This window comes from Malassezia restricta, chromosome II (assembly GCF_003290485.1).
Source record: "Malassezia restricta chromosome II, complete sequence".
NCBI lineage: Eukaryota > Fungi > Basidiomycota > Malasseziomycetes > Malasseziales > Malasseziaceae > Malassezia > Malassezia restricta.
This window is the reverse complement of record NC_040194.1, coordinates 960,835-974,801: the sequence shown is the minus strand read 5'-3', so window position 1 is coordinate 974,801 and position 13,967 is coordinate 960,835. Positions and strand designations below refer to the sequence as shown.

At 57.5% G+C, this 13,967-nt stretch overlaps 10 protein-coding genes across 10 annotated transcripts; 7 read left to right on the top strand and 3 right to left on the bottom strand.

The window, feature by feature from the left end:
• Nucleotides 1-382: 382 nt before the first annotated feature.
• MRET_1437 (uncharacterized protein) lies at nt 383-1,144 on the top strand (the record flags this gene model as incomplete). Its single annotated transcript, XM_027628064.1, has 1 exon — nt 383-1,144. One exon carries the CDS (start codon nt 383-385, stop codon nt 1,142-1,144), a length of 762 nt encoding a protein of 253 aa, XP_027483577.1.
• Nucleotides 1,145-1,159: 15 nt separating this feature from the next.
• MRET_1436 (transcription initiation factor TFIIIB component B'') lies at nt 1,160-2,599 on the bottom strand (the record flags this gene model as incomplete). The annotated part of the gene is made up of 1 exon (XM_027628063.1): nt 1,160-2,599. The coding sequence occupies one exon, from the start codon at nt 2,597-2,599 to the stop codon at nt 1,160-1,162; it is 1,440 nt and encodes a 479-aa protein (XP_027483578.1).
• Nucleotides 2,600-2,723: 124 nt separating this feature from the next.
• Nucleotides 2,724-3,581, top strand: MRET_1435 (pre-mRNA-splicing factor CWC26; the record flags this gene model as incomplete). The annotated part of the gene is made up of 1 exon (XM_027628062.1): nt 2,724-3,581. One exon carries the CDS (start codon nt 2,724-2,726, stop codon nt 3,579-3,581), a length of 858 nt encoding a protein of 285 aa, XP_027483579.1.
• A 70-nt stretch (nt 3,582-3,651) lies between these two features.
• On the top strand, nt 3,652-4,251 carry MRET_1434 (uncharacterized protein; the record flags this gene model as incomplete). The annotated part of the gene is made up of 1 exon (XM_027628061.1): nt 3,652-4,251. The coding sequence occupies one exon, from the start codon at nt 3,652-3,654 to the stop codon at nt 4,249-4,251; it is 600 nt and encodes a 199-aa protein (XP_027483580.1).
• A 16-nt stretch (nt 4,252-4,267) lies between these two features.
• Nucleotides 4,268-5,059, bottom strand: MRET_1433 (zinc finger protein; the record flags this gene model as incomplete). The annotated part of the gene is made up of 1 exon (XM_027628060.1): nt 4,268-5,059. The coding sequence occupies one exon, from the start codon at nt 5,057-5,059 to the stop codon at nt 4,268-4,270; it is 792 nt and encodes a 263-aa protein (XP_027483573.1).
• A 191-nt stretch (nt 5,060-5,250) lies between these two features.
• MRET_1432 (uncharacterized protein) lies at nt 5,251-6,363 on the top strand (the record flags this gene model as incomplete). The annotated part of the gene is made up of 1 exon (XM_027628059.1): nt 5,251-6,363. The coding sequence occupies one exon, from the start codon at nt 5,251-5,253 to the stop codon at nt 6,361-6,363; it is 1,113 nt and encodes a 370-aa protein (XP_027483574.1).
• A 113-nt stretch (nt 6,364-6,476) lies between these two features.
• Nucleotides 6,477-8,285, top strand: MRET_1431 (CTP synthase; the record flags this gene model as incomplete). Its single annotated transcript, XM_027628058.1, has 1 exon — nt 6,477-8,285. The coding sequence occupies one exon, from the start codon at nt 6,477-6,479 to the stop codon at nt 8,283-8,285; it is 1,809 nt and encodes a 602-aa protein (XP_027483575.1).
• Nucleotides 8,286-8,319: 34 nt separating this feature from the next.
• On the top strand, nt 8,320-9,120 carry MRET_1430 (3-oxo-5-alpha-steroid 4-dehydrogenase 1; the record flags this gene model as incomplete). The annotated part of the gene is made up of 1 exon (XM_027628057.1): nt 8,320-9,120. One exon carries the CDS (start codon nt 8,320-8,322, stop codon nt 9,118-9,120), a length of 801 nt encoding a protein of 266 aa, XP_027483576.1.
• Nucleotides 9,121-9,148: 28 nt separating this feature from the next.
• On the top strand, nt 9,149-9,487 carry MRET_1429 (splicing factor 3B subunit 5; the record flags this gene model as incomplete). Its single annotated transcript, XM_027628056.1, has 4 exons — nt 9,149-9,151; nt 9,176-9,215; nt 9,242-9,287; nt 9,313-9,487. 4 exons carry the CDS (start codon nt 9,149-9,151, stop codon nt 9,485-9,487), a joined length of 264 nt encoding a protein of 87 aa, XP_027483641.1.
• A 13-nt stretch (nt 9,488-9,500) lies between these two features.
• MRET_1428 (DNA helicase INO80) lies at nt 9,501-13,769 on the bottom strand (the record flags this gene model as incomplete). Its single annotated transcript, XM_027628055.1, has 2 exons — nt 9,501-13,613; nt 13,644-13,769. The coding sequence occupies 2 exons, from the start codon at nt 13,767-13,769 to the stop codon at nt 9,501-9,503; spliced, it is 4,239 nt and encodes a 1,412-aa protein (XP_027483640.1).
• Between the last annotated feature and the right edge of the window lie 198 nt (nt 13,770-13,967).

The following is a 13,967-nucleotide window of genomic DNA, read 5'->3' as shown; positions in this document are numbered from 1 at the left end:
TGAAAGCTACCTTGCTGGATACAGTGTTATCAGATACACAATTATGCAGCAGCTGTCGCATCGGACCATCTCGTTTTCGCACGCGAGGCTTGAGTACTATCCGCGAGCCGACTAGTTGTGGCGTGCGCTCATGCCCATCCTCGACTTCTTTCTGCGCAAAAGTAGTTCAGTTAGTTTCCTGTTACACTGAAATCTACGGGGCGCCCGTTTCTTGTGGTGGGCGAAAGCTCTTGCTTCGCTCGTACCAAGCCCAACCTAGACGGCTAGGTCCGTGCACGCATTTCTTCCACGTGGTTGTGAAAAGGCAGTGCTCGTCTTGCAGCCTCTTGCGGCCCACACGAATTCTTACGTCACCCAGCACGCCGATCCTATTTTCTTCAACATGGCACGCAGAGGCACACGTTTCTGCTGTTGTGCCTTCCCCCTTGTAAAGTTTGGGGCGTATCTGCTCGTGATTGAAACGGCATTCGTGGCCTTGTGTTTAGGCATTCTGGCGCTGGCTCCTCCGCCGATTGTGGGTGGCATGGATGCCATTCCGTCGTGGGGCAAGTATGTCGTGGCTGTTATTGCCTTTGTTCTAGCCGCATGGCAAATTTTGGGTCTCTGTACCGTGGTCACTGACTCTCCATGGTCGTATAAACAGTATTCGCGCATGAACTTCTTGGCGACGGTCGTACTTTTGTGCTTCACAATTGCTTTCACAGTGACAGCCGCCGCTAAACACAATGATGCAATTGAAGCTTGCTTGAACGAGTTCGAGCGCCCGCTGGCCAACGATGGCTATGGCGTCGAAGAGGTGCAGGATCGTCTTGACGAGGGCCGTCACGATGTGTGCAACTATCTTGGCTGGGCGGATGTCGGTCTGATGGGCGGCCTCGTCGTGGTGGTGGGTCTCTTGCAGCTGTACATGTGCTACATGCAGGGCCAGTACGGTAAGCGGCAACGTGCTGCTCAGAAGGAGTCCCTGTCGCAGCATGATGCTGGCTCCTTCCCTATGAACCCAACATCCACCTGGACCGACCCATCGCACGGTGCCATGTCCACAGGCACAGTTCTCCATGCTCCCTCGCATCGTAATGCTTATGAGCCCGTCATGCTGCAAGACAACTCGACGCGGCCCTTGTACCAAACATACAGCCATTAGTGTCTATGTAGATTCTCATTGTACAGACGATTCAGAGACAATCTCCACGTCCGATTTGGGCTCTGGTCGTGGTGTGATGGTAGGCGGCGGCCCACTCAAGTCTACACCAGCTGCGCGGCCATAGGCGTGAAGGTCCACTGCGACACGGCGCTGAAAGGCAGCGTCAAGACGTTGTGGATTCTGACGGGATTCCTTGGTCCATTTGGCCTTGATTTCTCGGCGCGTGCGTCGTGGAAATAGGCGGGTAATCATCTCGAAATCGGTGCCCCACTGGGAAATGGCCTGGAAAAAGCGTTCAGTTTCCTCAGCCGTCCAGCGCTGTGTGCGACGCTGCTTGCTTCGGCTCGCGCTGTTCACGAACTGATCACCTTCGCGCTCGTCAATGACCTCCCAATGGCGCTGCTCACGCTCCTGCTGCTCATCATCACGGTAGTTAGCAAACAAAGATTGCTCATCCAGTACAATTTTGCCGTCAACAATACGCGTTTGTACGGCAAAGCGGTTCTCGCCGAGTTGTGGTTCTTCCGACACATCCGAGGGCGCGGGTGTATCGCGCGGCGTTGATGGAACGGGCGTCTCAGATTGCTTGATCCCACCCTGTTCTGCATCTTCATGCGCCTCGCTTCGTCTCTTTTTAAGCTGTCGAGCTCGAACACGTTCGAGTTCAAAGGTCCGACTACTCGCTCGGCCACTCTTCCAATTTGTCACCGCAATAGACTCCATTCGCGTCGTGCCTATATCTACGCGAAGCGGCGGTAATTCTGATCCGTCCATCCCATTTTCCTGCTGGGCACATTGCTGCTTGTACTCTGCCTCGTCATCAGAAATACTCGTGCCCGTGCGTTTGCGTGGCGCACGCGTCCGAGCAGGAGGAGCAGAGCTAGTCGGCATGCTTCGTGGAGCTTCCGCGACGTTGTATTGGGCACGTATAGCAGGGTCGAGCGTCTGCCATGTCTCGGCCGCCTGCTCGGCAATGGCGCTGGGATCGGCTTCAGTGTCCATGTGCAAGACACCGTGAGGATTGGCCTGAGCAGCATGCAAGAATCGCTCATAGGGTGATATGCTAGTAGATTCAGCATGGAGTACATCTGCGCTTCTCGGAGGCTGCGATGGTGCTCGAGGATGAATGGGAACGCGGACCTTGGTCGGCTGCGAAGCAAAAGCATAACTGCGCGCAGCAGGCTGGACACGATTCTCACTCGCCCCAGTGCTTGGAACAACGCGTGGACGCGGAGCCATGCGCGTGGGGACAATCGGTGTGGGCACACTTGATGAGGTGGCACGCCGTTGTGGGGGGGTATCAGTCCGTGCCGCTGATGCGGTGGACGGTGCGTCGGCAGATGGCACAACGGGTGCTGGTCGCGGGACAGCGTCATTAGCATGGTCTGCTTGAGGTGCACGACGCGCAACCACAGTGGGTCGAAAACGCTGTGTTCCTTTCTCAATACGGGACATACTGACGCATGAGCTGTCACGCTCCAATGGCGCGCTGCGAACCAGGAGCGCCGGCGCCGTTCGACCCACATTTTGATGACATAAGCGATCTTTAGCGCGCTCAAGACGCTCGTGGCGCGTCGTTATGAGCCAAGAGGCCAAGCAGCAGTACCTTGCGGAGCGTTACGGCGACGCTGGTTCGTCGTCGGATGTGCGCAGAAAAAAAGCGAAGAAAAAACACGATGATCTGATGATTCGTGACGAAGAGCATGTCTGGTTTGAACACGCAGCACACGAGGCACCACCTGCGGTGCAAGAGACTGCGCCTCGGGCGAGCACATCTACCGGATGGCACGCGATTGGGCCGTCTACCTCAGAAAAGCAGGATCATGTACCCATGGTACCTGCCTCACGTCCACAAGCGGGTCTATTGTCCCGTGAGCAGCTGCGAGCTCAGCGTGAGGCACGAAAAGCGGCTGAAGAAGCGGCCAGCAGAGAGGCCCCGGTGGCCGAACCTGCCGTGCCTCAAGAAACTGTATACCGTGATGCACAAGGGAGACGTATTGATCTCCAAGAAGAAGAGCTGCGTATGCGCGAGGAAGAGGAGCTGCGTGCCCGTAAAGAAGCAGAAAAAAAAGAATGGAATCGGGGTCTTGTGCAGCGCCGCGAGGAAGCTCAACGCCTGGCCATGCTGCAGCAGGCAAGTACCGACAGTGTATCGAGGTATGAAGATGATGCGCGGTGGAATGACGCGCGGCGGGGGCAAATGCATTGGGACGACCCTGCTCAGGCCTTCTTGTCGCGTCACTCTCGAGGCCGCCGCATTGTTCGTCCCGTTTACGAAGGCCCAGCACCACCGCCCAACAGATTTGGTATCAAACCAGGCTACCGCTGGGATGGCGTAGATCGCAGCAATGGATTTGAGCGCAAGTACCTTGTGTCTTTGAATAATGCTCAGCGCACCAAAGCCGAATTTCATGCATGGTCCGCCGAAGATATGTGACACCCCACATAGTGGAGGAATTGTAGATGGACATGTGTTCCCCTTCTTCAGCCTCCCGATTTTCCATGCCATGGCGCCGTTGTCGTCACTGCCCCTGGTATCGCCCTTAGAAACCCATGTTCTTGAGCTCACTGGATTTTCCTCCATGATCCGTACGCGTGATTTGCACTTGATTCTCGCGCCGTGGAGCTATGGCGAGCCCGAGGCGTACAGAATTAAATGGCAAGACGACAACACGGTCTATATCCTCTTCCAAGAAGCTAGCGTCGCAAAAAAGGTGTACCTTTCCCTTTTGTGTTCTCCACCAGACATACTCCGTGCAGATTTTCACGGGACAGAATTGTATGATGCCACGCGTATACCTTGCGGTCGGTTACAGAGCGTTCCATACGCTCACATACGCCCCTTGAACGGACCCAAAGCCGACGCCTTGCTCGCGAACGCCAACATGAATGTGAGGAAAAACATGACAACGGCCGCTGCCTTGGCATGGCCCTCCCCACCCGCGTCACCATCCGTGCCTGATTATCGACGAATACACCGCCGCATTGTAAGCGGCACGGCTGTTCCGTCGCGCACGAGTGATCCCTTCTTTCATCTTCCCACCGACTTCCCACATGCCGGAAGTCGGCGATATGTGTCCGCAGATAGCAGTGATGTTCTTCTATGACGGGTATATGTATGATTTAGTCCAACAGAGTTGTGGTGCCGAGTTGCGTGCGTCGCTGCTCCTCCAGACGCAGCTGGTGGCGTTCGTAGCGTTCTACGCGACGTTTCAACGCCGGTGCATCTTGCAGCGTAGACCGGGTAACACTGGCCGTGCATCCTGTGGCGGGGCATTGCACAGATCCACTGCGGGTGCGGTTCTCAGACATGTACAAAGAAATGGCTTCGCGAGAATAGGCATGCTGGCATGTCGTATTGACCACAGGATCCTGCAAAAGATGGGCCGTCAGCGGACATCGGAGCTGCAGCACGGCGCCGCCTACCACAATGTCTTCCTCGTCCTCGCCCGCGGGCGTAGCAGCCACGTCATCGTCACCCGGCTCCCTCGGAAGAAGGTCTACTAAGGGTGGCATCGCACCTTGATGAGATACTTCCCAGACACGCGACCTGAACTCGATATAGGCGGGGTGCCGGGCATACCGCTGTCGCGCCGTTTGTGCTTGGTATCCGTCCATCTTGGCTTGAACGCGCTCGCCATACGTATCTGCTAAAGATGTAGTCTGACTGCTTGACATGGAGGTTCCGAGCTCTTCCAAGATTTGCAAACGTGTCTCGGCCTCCATGAGCATATCGATCATGTCACGCGCAACTTGATCCAGTCTGCTGACGCGCTCCGATTCTGTCGTTTGCTCCTCCAGCTCGGCCGCCACATCTGGCAAAATCTCAAGTTGCGTGCGTAGCATGGCTATGGTCGAGCGATGCTGTGCCATCATCGGTCTCACATGTGGCGCCAGATCGACTGCCGCCTCCATGACCGTTGCCCTAGCGTTGCGTCCGCCGACGTGGTAAGACTGCTCTCCACCTCCACGAGGGTTACGTACAGAGCGGGGCTAGCTGTGAAACGGCACGTGGTGGGGCACGGACGCCAAACTCTACACGGAGCTCTGGCCATTTTTTTGGGGGGCGCGACGCTCCGAGTTGTTTTCGTCCACCTTGTCGCACTATGAGCTCATGCACTGCGGCGACGCAGCGCATTCTTTTGTTTGTTGTGGCATGTGTCTCCATCGCTACAGGCTTGTGGATCAATAGGAAGGCTGTTCATGAGGATCCGAAGCCTGACCTGGAGGCGTTCGGTGCGCTAAACTTGGCGCAAGCCCGCGAAGCGCTGGGTTTTCCAGACTACAGCCTGCTGATGTGCTCAGGACCGAAGTGTGAGCGCTTTGAGCGGATGCTTATGACGCTGATCTATGTGTTCAAGCTCATGAACTCTGGCAAGGCGGGTCACGGTGGTTTCATGGTCCTTTTGTCCATGTCACTTCCCCTGGTGCTGGCGATGTGTGCGCAGGCCCTCAAGCCCGAAACAACTTTTCTACAGCGAGGCATCTCTGTGACGATCGTCATTCTATTCGGCCAGGTATTTTGCTTGGGCGCATCGGTGCCTCTGCTCTACATCCCTATCACGGCCTTGGTGCGTAGCCTGGACCTGCTCAAGACGTTCCCTGAGCGGCCCTACGGCAAGTATGCGCCGCTTCTGATAAAGCAGCTCGTGACTTGCTTGTGCATCATGGCAGTGGTGAATGTGCTGGCTCCGATGGACCACTGGACGTGGCCGTACATCAACTTTGTGTTCCAATTCTCGCCCCTGATCATGCTGTCGCTGTCCGTATTCACGACCTTGTTCGGTCGCCAAAAGTCAGTGACGACGACCAAGGTGTCCATTTTCTTTGAGGACGACTGCCTTGTGTCAGCCGCCATGTACTGGTACGGCATGTACCACCTCTTGCCCACGCTGGGACGTTGGTACAGGGGCGAAGACCTTGGCCTCAACGACGGAGAGAAGCTCATTCTGTGGGACAATGTGGGTATTTTTCTCACCTTGATCTATTGGGTCGTAGTGGATGGCATTGCCGACTACCAACTCATGTTTGAGCAAACGCGCCCTCTGCACAGGGTGCCGCCCACAGCTTGGATCCTCGGCATAATTCGCAGCATCTTCATCGCTGTATTGTTTGGTCCCGGCGTGGTCATGGACCTGTACTTTGCGGGTCGCGAGGATGCTGTGACGCCCGTGCACTCGTTCATCAAGCAAGACTTGCCCAAGCAAAAGCGCTCGTAGGTTCATAGCACGTGATATGTGCCGCGATCCGCCTTTTTTTGCACGGAAATGTCGAGGCGGCGCGCCTTTTTTTTCCAGCTGCCGAGCACCGCGCCGGAGGACTGTCTGGCAGAATGAAGTACATTGTCGTGAGTGGCGGTGTTATTTCAGGTATAGGCAAGGGTGTGATCGCATCCTCGACAGGTCTGCTGCTGCGCACGCTGGGTCTGCGGGTGACATCCATCAAGATCGACCCGTACATGAACATTGACGCGGGTACCATGGCACCGACAGAACATGGTGAGGTGTTTGTGCTGAACGATGGTGGCGAGGTCGACTTGGATCTGGGAAACTATGAGCGCTACCTGAATGTCACGCTGACGCGCGACAATAATATCACGACTGGCAAGATCTACCGAGAGGTCATCGAGAAGGAGCGTCGTGGTGACTACCTCGGTAAGACTGTGCAAATTGTGCCGCACCTGACTGATGCCATTCAGGACTGGATTGAGCGTGTGGCAGCTCTGCCTGTAGATGAGAGCGGCGAATCACCGGACGTGTGCATTGTCGAGCTGGGCGGCACGGTGGGTGACATTGAGTCGGCGCCCTTTGTCGAGGCACTGCGTCAGTTCCAGTTCCGCGTCGGCCATGAAAACTTTGCTCTCATTCACGTATCGCTCATTCCCGTCATTGGTGGCGAGCAAAAGACCAAGCCGACGCAAGCAGCCATTCGGGATCTGCGTGGCTTGGGTCTCGTGCCTGACCTCATCGCCGCTCGTTGTGCGGCGCCCTTGGAGCGACATGTCATCAACAAGCTCTCGCTCTTCTGCCAGGTGGGACCTGACCAAGTGCTCGGCGTGCACGATGTCAGCTCCACCTACCACGTCCCACTGCTGCTGGAGGCGCAGGGCATGATCCGTTTCTTTGAGCAGCGCCTGCATTTGGACCTGCAGCACGATGTGCCCAAGGCCCGCGTCGCCGATGGCATGGAGCTGCGTCGGCGCTGGAAGGTGCTGACGCTGAACCAGGAGCGCGTCTTTGAGACGGTCGAGATCGTCCTGGTCGGCAAATACACAGCGCTCCAGGACTCATACATGTCGGTCGTGAAGGCGCTGGAGCATGCATCGATGCAGTGCCAGCGCAAGCTTGTGCTCAAGTGGGTCGAGGCGAGTGACCTGGAATCGCATACCGAGCACGAGGATCCCGTCAGGTACCACCAGGCGTGGCAGCATCTGTGCTCGTCGCGTGGTATCATTGTGCCCGGTGGCTTCGGACAGCGTGGCACAGAAGGTATGATCTTGGCCGTGCGCTGGGCGCGCGAGAAGAAGATCCCATTCTTGGGTATCTGCCTCGGTTTCCAGCTCGCCGTGATCGAATTCGCGCGGCACGTGTGTGGCCGCGAGAAGGCTGCCTCGGCAGAGCTGCACCCCGAGTGCCAGGACCCCGTGATTGTATACATGCCGGAAATCAGCCGCACACATATGGGGGGTACGATGCGTCTCGGTCTGCGTCCCACTCTCTTTTCCGACGACAGTGCCCCATGGAGCAAGATCCGCCAGCTTTATGGCGGTCAGTCGACGATTTGGGAGCGCCATCGTCACCGCTATGAAGTGAACCCGGACGTCGCCGGCGTCATTGAGTCAGAGGGCAGTAGCTCGGAGACGCCGCTCTATTTCATCGGCAAAAACGAGCAGGGCAACCGAATGCAGGTGGCCGAGCTCCGAAACCACCCCTTCTTTGTCGGCATGCAGGCGCACCCAGAACTAGCATCGCGTCCCCTCAACCCTTCGCCGCCGTTCCTCGGTCTCGTGGCTGCCGCCGCTGGTGTTTTGCCCGGCCAGCTGCAGTACCAGCTTCAAACGTTCAAGCCGCCGCATCCTCAGTCTGCCATGGTACTCGAGTCGCAGGCCACCGAATCCATAGACACAAAGGCCGCCGCATAGGTCCAGGCAACGTGGAGGCACGCAGCTTTCTATCATGTACCATTGGGTCCTGCAGGGCATGCAGGCCACGGCAGCGGCGCTGCCGTTCCTAGGAACGGTGGTGGACGCGCCGTTTGGCAAGTTTGGATTGCCCAGCCGCTGGAATGTGCATGGCAATGCGGGATGGATGGTCATGGAATGCGTGGCGCCGATAATCACGACCTTGTCGTTTTTTTCTGTGTCGGCTCACCACGAGGTGCATGTGTGGGCTTGGCGGATGCTGAGCTTGTTTCAGCTGCATTATGCGAACCGTGCCTTGATACAGCCGCTTCTCAATGCGCCCCGGTCGCCCTTGCACATCTCGGTGGTCTTGAGTGCTGTGGCTTTTAATGCGGCTAATGGCTTTTTGATGGGTACCTGGCTGGCCCACGGTGGCTCTGCGCCGCCGCCGGGCATGAAGCTGTGGGCCTACATCGGTCTCGTCCTCTTTGTCTTGGGTTTTGTGGGCAATGTGTACCATGATGCTCTACTGCGTTCGTTGCGTCTGAAGCCTCCGTCATCATCGGAACAAGTGGTGCAGCATGGTGCATGTATCTATCGGATTCCGCATGGCGGTCTATTTCGGTGGATAAGCTATCCCCACTATGTCTGCGAGTGGATTGAATGGACTGGATACGCGCTCACATGTATCGCTGTGGTGCCACATACGCCCGATGCGCTCGTGTCGTATCCGCCGGTCCTGTTTGTCATGCTCGAGGTGGGTGCCATGCTGCCGCGTGCGATGCGTGGACATGCATGGTATCAACGCCACTTTGCCACGTATCCCGCCCGATGGGCCATAGTGCCGTTTGTGTAGTGTGGAGTTTTTTTCCCTCATCCACCACATGGTACGTGGCCTTGGCTGACGACAGTCGGACCTCAAGTACTCGGGCAACCCACAGTTGGAGCACTGTACGTCATCCCAAACTCACGCGCAGTACATGCACGATATACAGGCACGATTCATCCCGACATAACGAAGCAGTACGTGTCGCGTCACTCACAGCAGCGAATGGGCGACGCACCAACACCGCGACACGGCCGCTGCGATAGTGGCGCACAGCCCTCTCCTGAACTATATGGCTGTGGCCGACGGCGAGTCGCGCGCACGCACCAAGTTTCGCTTGTGCGAACAGATGATCCAGCCATGTGGACCACCACCCAAACAGCAGGAAATGATGTAATGGCTATGTATGATTAGGCAGGTGGGGGAGAGGATGCATCACTCTTCTTGCGCCGCTTGGGCGCCGAGTCACGCTTTGCACGCTTTCGAGGCTGGGGCGTGTCCTCTGGCTCATCCTTGGGCGGTGGCTTGGCGCCGAAAAAGTCGTCTTCGTCGTCGTCCAGCGTCCAGTGAATGCTGGGATCGTGGGACGATGTGGACGAGGCCGCTTGGTTGTTCTGGCGACGACGTGCATGCATGGCGCGGGCGTTCTCGGCTTTGCCCTGTGCTAGCTGCGCTTCATCGGCCTGCTTGCGGCGGAGGATCGAGTCGGCGAGCTCATCGTCGTCAAGGAGCAGTGACACGATCTCCTGGGGACGAGCCATGCCCGACTCGGAGTAGGCCTTGTTGCCCACGACAATGTCTTGCACCTCCTTTTTGTTCCTAGCAAGCTTGACGATGCGCTCATCAATGGTGCCCTTGGTGATGAGGCGGTACACAGTGACCTGCTTCGTCTGTCCCAAACGGTGCGCGCGGTCCATGGCCTGGGAATCGTTCGATGGGTTCCAGTCGTGGTCGTAGAAAATGACCGTGTCGGCTGCCGTCAAGTTGATACCTAGACCACCAGCGCGTGTAGACAGCAGGAATACAAATAGCTCAGGGCGTGTTTGCCAGTCCGTCACCATGTCGCGACGGTCTGAGATCTTGGAGGCACCATCGAGACGGAGGTACTTGTACTGTCGGTAAATGAGGTACTCTTCCATGAGATCAATCATGCGCGTCATCTGGAAGTAGATCAGCACGCGATGTCCTCCGGCCTTCAGCTCACGCAGCAGGGTATCAAGGCGCGCGAGCTTGCTGGAGTCAACGATGAGCTTGTCCATACGAGGTACTTGCATGGGTGGGCCCCACAGCTGCATCGGCGATGACGTCGCGACGTAGCCGCGCGGCGGCACACCTGGCAAGCGCGTCTCGAGTTGTCGCACTTGCGCGACGTCTTCGCGTGCCTTGGGTGGCAGACCAAACAGCACATGCTCCAGGGCCACGTCCTTCCGTGCCTGGACCTGGCGCTCGCAAAACGTACGGTCATTCACGTGCAGGACGGGCGGCGGTGCCACAGCCGCAGGCATGGTGGTGCGTGTGATGTGTCCGCACCGCTCGTCCATCACACGCTCCACAACTTCACCGAGCGGTACGAGACTTGGTGCGGGACGTTCGTGTGCATGGGGGAGGGCCGATTCGACCAGGCCGAGGGGCCGATGCACACTCACAGCCAGCTCGCCATCCATGTACGGCAACATGAGCGCGAGTCGGCGCTGCGCATCGGCCTGTGTCACGACGCGGGTGAGCATGGGGGCATGGAAGGCCGCTTCTGCCTCGCTGGCCGATAGGCCCAGGAAAGCCAAGAAGGCAAACGTGTCCGTGGCCACGACGGCGTCGTGGATATGAGAGCGCCGCCATATGTTCATAAGAGACCCAAGATAGTGCGTATCGAATCCAACGCGGTTTTGGGGCGTTGGGATGTGCTGGATCGCATCGTGTGCCATGAGCCGCGGGATGGGCATGTCTAGCAGCGAATGAGCCGCATCCATACACGTAGTGATCTCGTCACGAACGGGAATCGCAGCTGAGGCCGAGTAGTGCGAGACGGCCAGCGGCGCACGAACGTCCGCACGTTCAAACAGCTCGGGATGGTTGCACACCTTGCGGAACTGCATGACAAGGTTCATGAGGCTCTTCAGGCCGCCTTCGTCGTTGGCATTGGCCTTGTCGACGAGCTCGGCTACACTGACGTGCGAGCGCAGGCTCTGATACAAAAGTTTCTGGCGCGCTGACAAGTCGCAATACAGATCGACCTCGATCTTCTCGCCCAGCTCGTTCTGCACATTCTTTTTCACACGACGCAGCATGAAGGGCTTGAGAATCATGTGCAGACGACGCAGCTGGTGTTCGTTCAGCGTGCCCTTGTTTTCTGCATGGTTCTCGATGTCTTTAGAGAACCATTCGCTAAACTCGTCATGTGAGTCAAAGAGACTGGGCATGATAAAGTGCAAGAGCGCCCAAAGCTCTTGCATCGAGTTTTGAACGGGCGTGCCTGTGAGCAGCAGACGGTTGCGGCAGTGGAACCCAAGCAGCGTCTTCCAACGATTCGACGAGCTCGATTTGATCGCCTGGGCCTCATCGAGCACCATGTACTGCCACTTGACGCGTTGAAAGTACTTTTCGTCACTCACCACGAGCTGGTACGACGTCACAAGCACGTGGAAGGGGGCATGGCGGTCGTAAGAAATCTGCTTGCGGTTCCAAAACTTGCGTAGCACCGCGCGATCCTTGACATTGCCCCAGTACGGCAACGCCTTGAGCGCTGGTACAAACTTGGTGATCTCTTGTTGCCAGTTGTGCAGCGTTGAAGCCGGTGCAATAACAAGGAAGGGGCCCCAAATGTCGTGCACCTCGGCGAGGTACGCCATAAGTGCGATACTCTGGACAGTCTTGCCCAGACCCATCTCGTCCGCCAGAATACCATTGATGCCCTGCTCGTACAGATTCGCCAGCCACGATAGACCCTTGATCTGGTATGGCTTGAGTGTACATGATAGCATCTTGGGCTGTTGCACCTCGGTGACGCCCATCGACGAAGGGTTCAAAAAGTCCATGTCGTCTGCCGAGAAAGGCTGCGGCGCGCCTTCTTCTGTGCCTTGTTGATGTCGTTCCTGTGCAATCGCTGCATCAAAGGCCTGCGCCTTGTCGCGCGCAGCACGCACAGCTTCTGTGGCATTGCGTGCTGCATGGGCACGCAGATTCGATTCGTCTTCATCGTCGAAATCGATCGCCTGCAAATCGGCAGCCTCTTGCGATGCCATCGAGACGGGCGCTGCCTGTGGATGCGGCTGCTGTGGCCCACCTGGCTGTGCCGCAGGCGCCGTGTCTTCCGACTCCTCTGCCTCGGCCGTCTTGAGCTTGTTACCCACAAAGTGGCTGTACAGCTCGGTCTGCGTGATGAGGAAATTGAGCTTGCGAGCTTGGCGCTTTGCCTCGCGCATTTCTTCCTCCTTTCGAGCCTTTTCTAGAGCTTCTTTTTCGGCTTTCTTGCGCAAGTCGCGCTCTTCTCGTTCGTTGCGCTTCCAGTATAGGAGCAGCTCGCGCATCACTTTGCGTGCGCGCAGCTGGATGTCTTTGGTGGACTTGTTATTGCGTGCAGCACCACGTCGTGCCTCACGCTGCACCACGGACGACAGGCGGCGCCAGTACATGGCTTTGTTGGTGGCACTCGCCACGACGGTGCGGTACACTTTTGGTATATCTCGCTTCGCAATGGTGGTCCATACACGGTCGTGTGCCTCGCCGAGCAGAGCAGCCCGTCGGGCACCCAGGGGGATGGTGCCTCGAACTTCACCCGTGTTGGGGTCAATAAGCTCCGGGATCAGCTCGGCGGACGCGACTGCCTCACCAGCAGCTTCTTCTGTATCGTCGTCCGCCTGCCCTTCAGCTGCAAGATCATCGAGATCGTCGGTCGTCTCGGTATACCGGCCCTTGGCGTCATTTTTGCTCCATTTTCCACCTGGGCGCTCCGCCAGCGTGTCGAGCAGTTCCATATCAATGTCATCAGACTCGTGCTTTTGCACACGCTGGGCGCGGGCGCGTTTCTGCGCGAGTAGGAGGCGTCGTTCGTATGATAGGCAGAGCCGCTTAGTGACAAAATGCTGCGTTTCATTCATCCATGCTGCAAACGCATCGGCAAGCTGAGCTTCGTGCGCCTCGCGCTGCGCTTTGTATGCTGCGATATCTTCTGTCCAGGCCGAGACATTCTCGTCGGCGGACAGATCACTATCGTACGCAGCCGAAGTGGCACCCTCCTCTGCCCGGCGCGACGCGCTCATGGAACGCTGCATACGCGAAGAAGAGCTCTTTGGTGTAGCACGTGGATGGTATGCAAGCGGACGCGTCTCGTCCGCTTCTGACTTCATCTCGTGGTCATCGGAGGGTGGCACGACGGGAGAGGACGTCATCATGGGCTCGTCTTCATGGTAGGAACTGACGGGCTCCTGGTGGTCATTGAGTATGTTAGAAATGGACATGGCCGGTCGACGTGAGTGAGCCCAATCAGCGTCAGCCCAGTCGTCGGACGGCGATGCCATGTGTGGCGACTGTGGTGTGAGCGTTGGGGCCATACATACTGATTCGTTCGGGTATGTTGGCACGGGCGACGACGCGTCGTCCGTTACCACACTGGTATCGTCCGGAGCAGTACGCACGGTGTCCGCATGCATCGGCAACGGCGCAGCGTCAGGACGCATGTCCATAGCACGGGACAAGGCCAAGGGACGGGAGAAAAAAAAATCGAGCCTCCAAGAGCCCTCACACCGCGGCCGTACGGCTGTTGGCTGGCGGTCCGCGGGGGCGCAGCTCAGAATTTCCTCCGCAGTGCCTTGCCGCCCAACCATGCAGCACCACACGAGACACCTGCTACACCATGTGCCGGGCAACGAAACTGGGTGCCT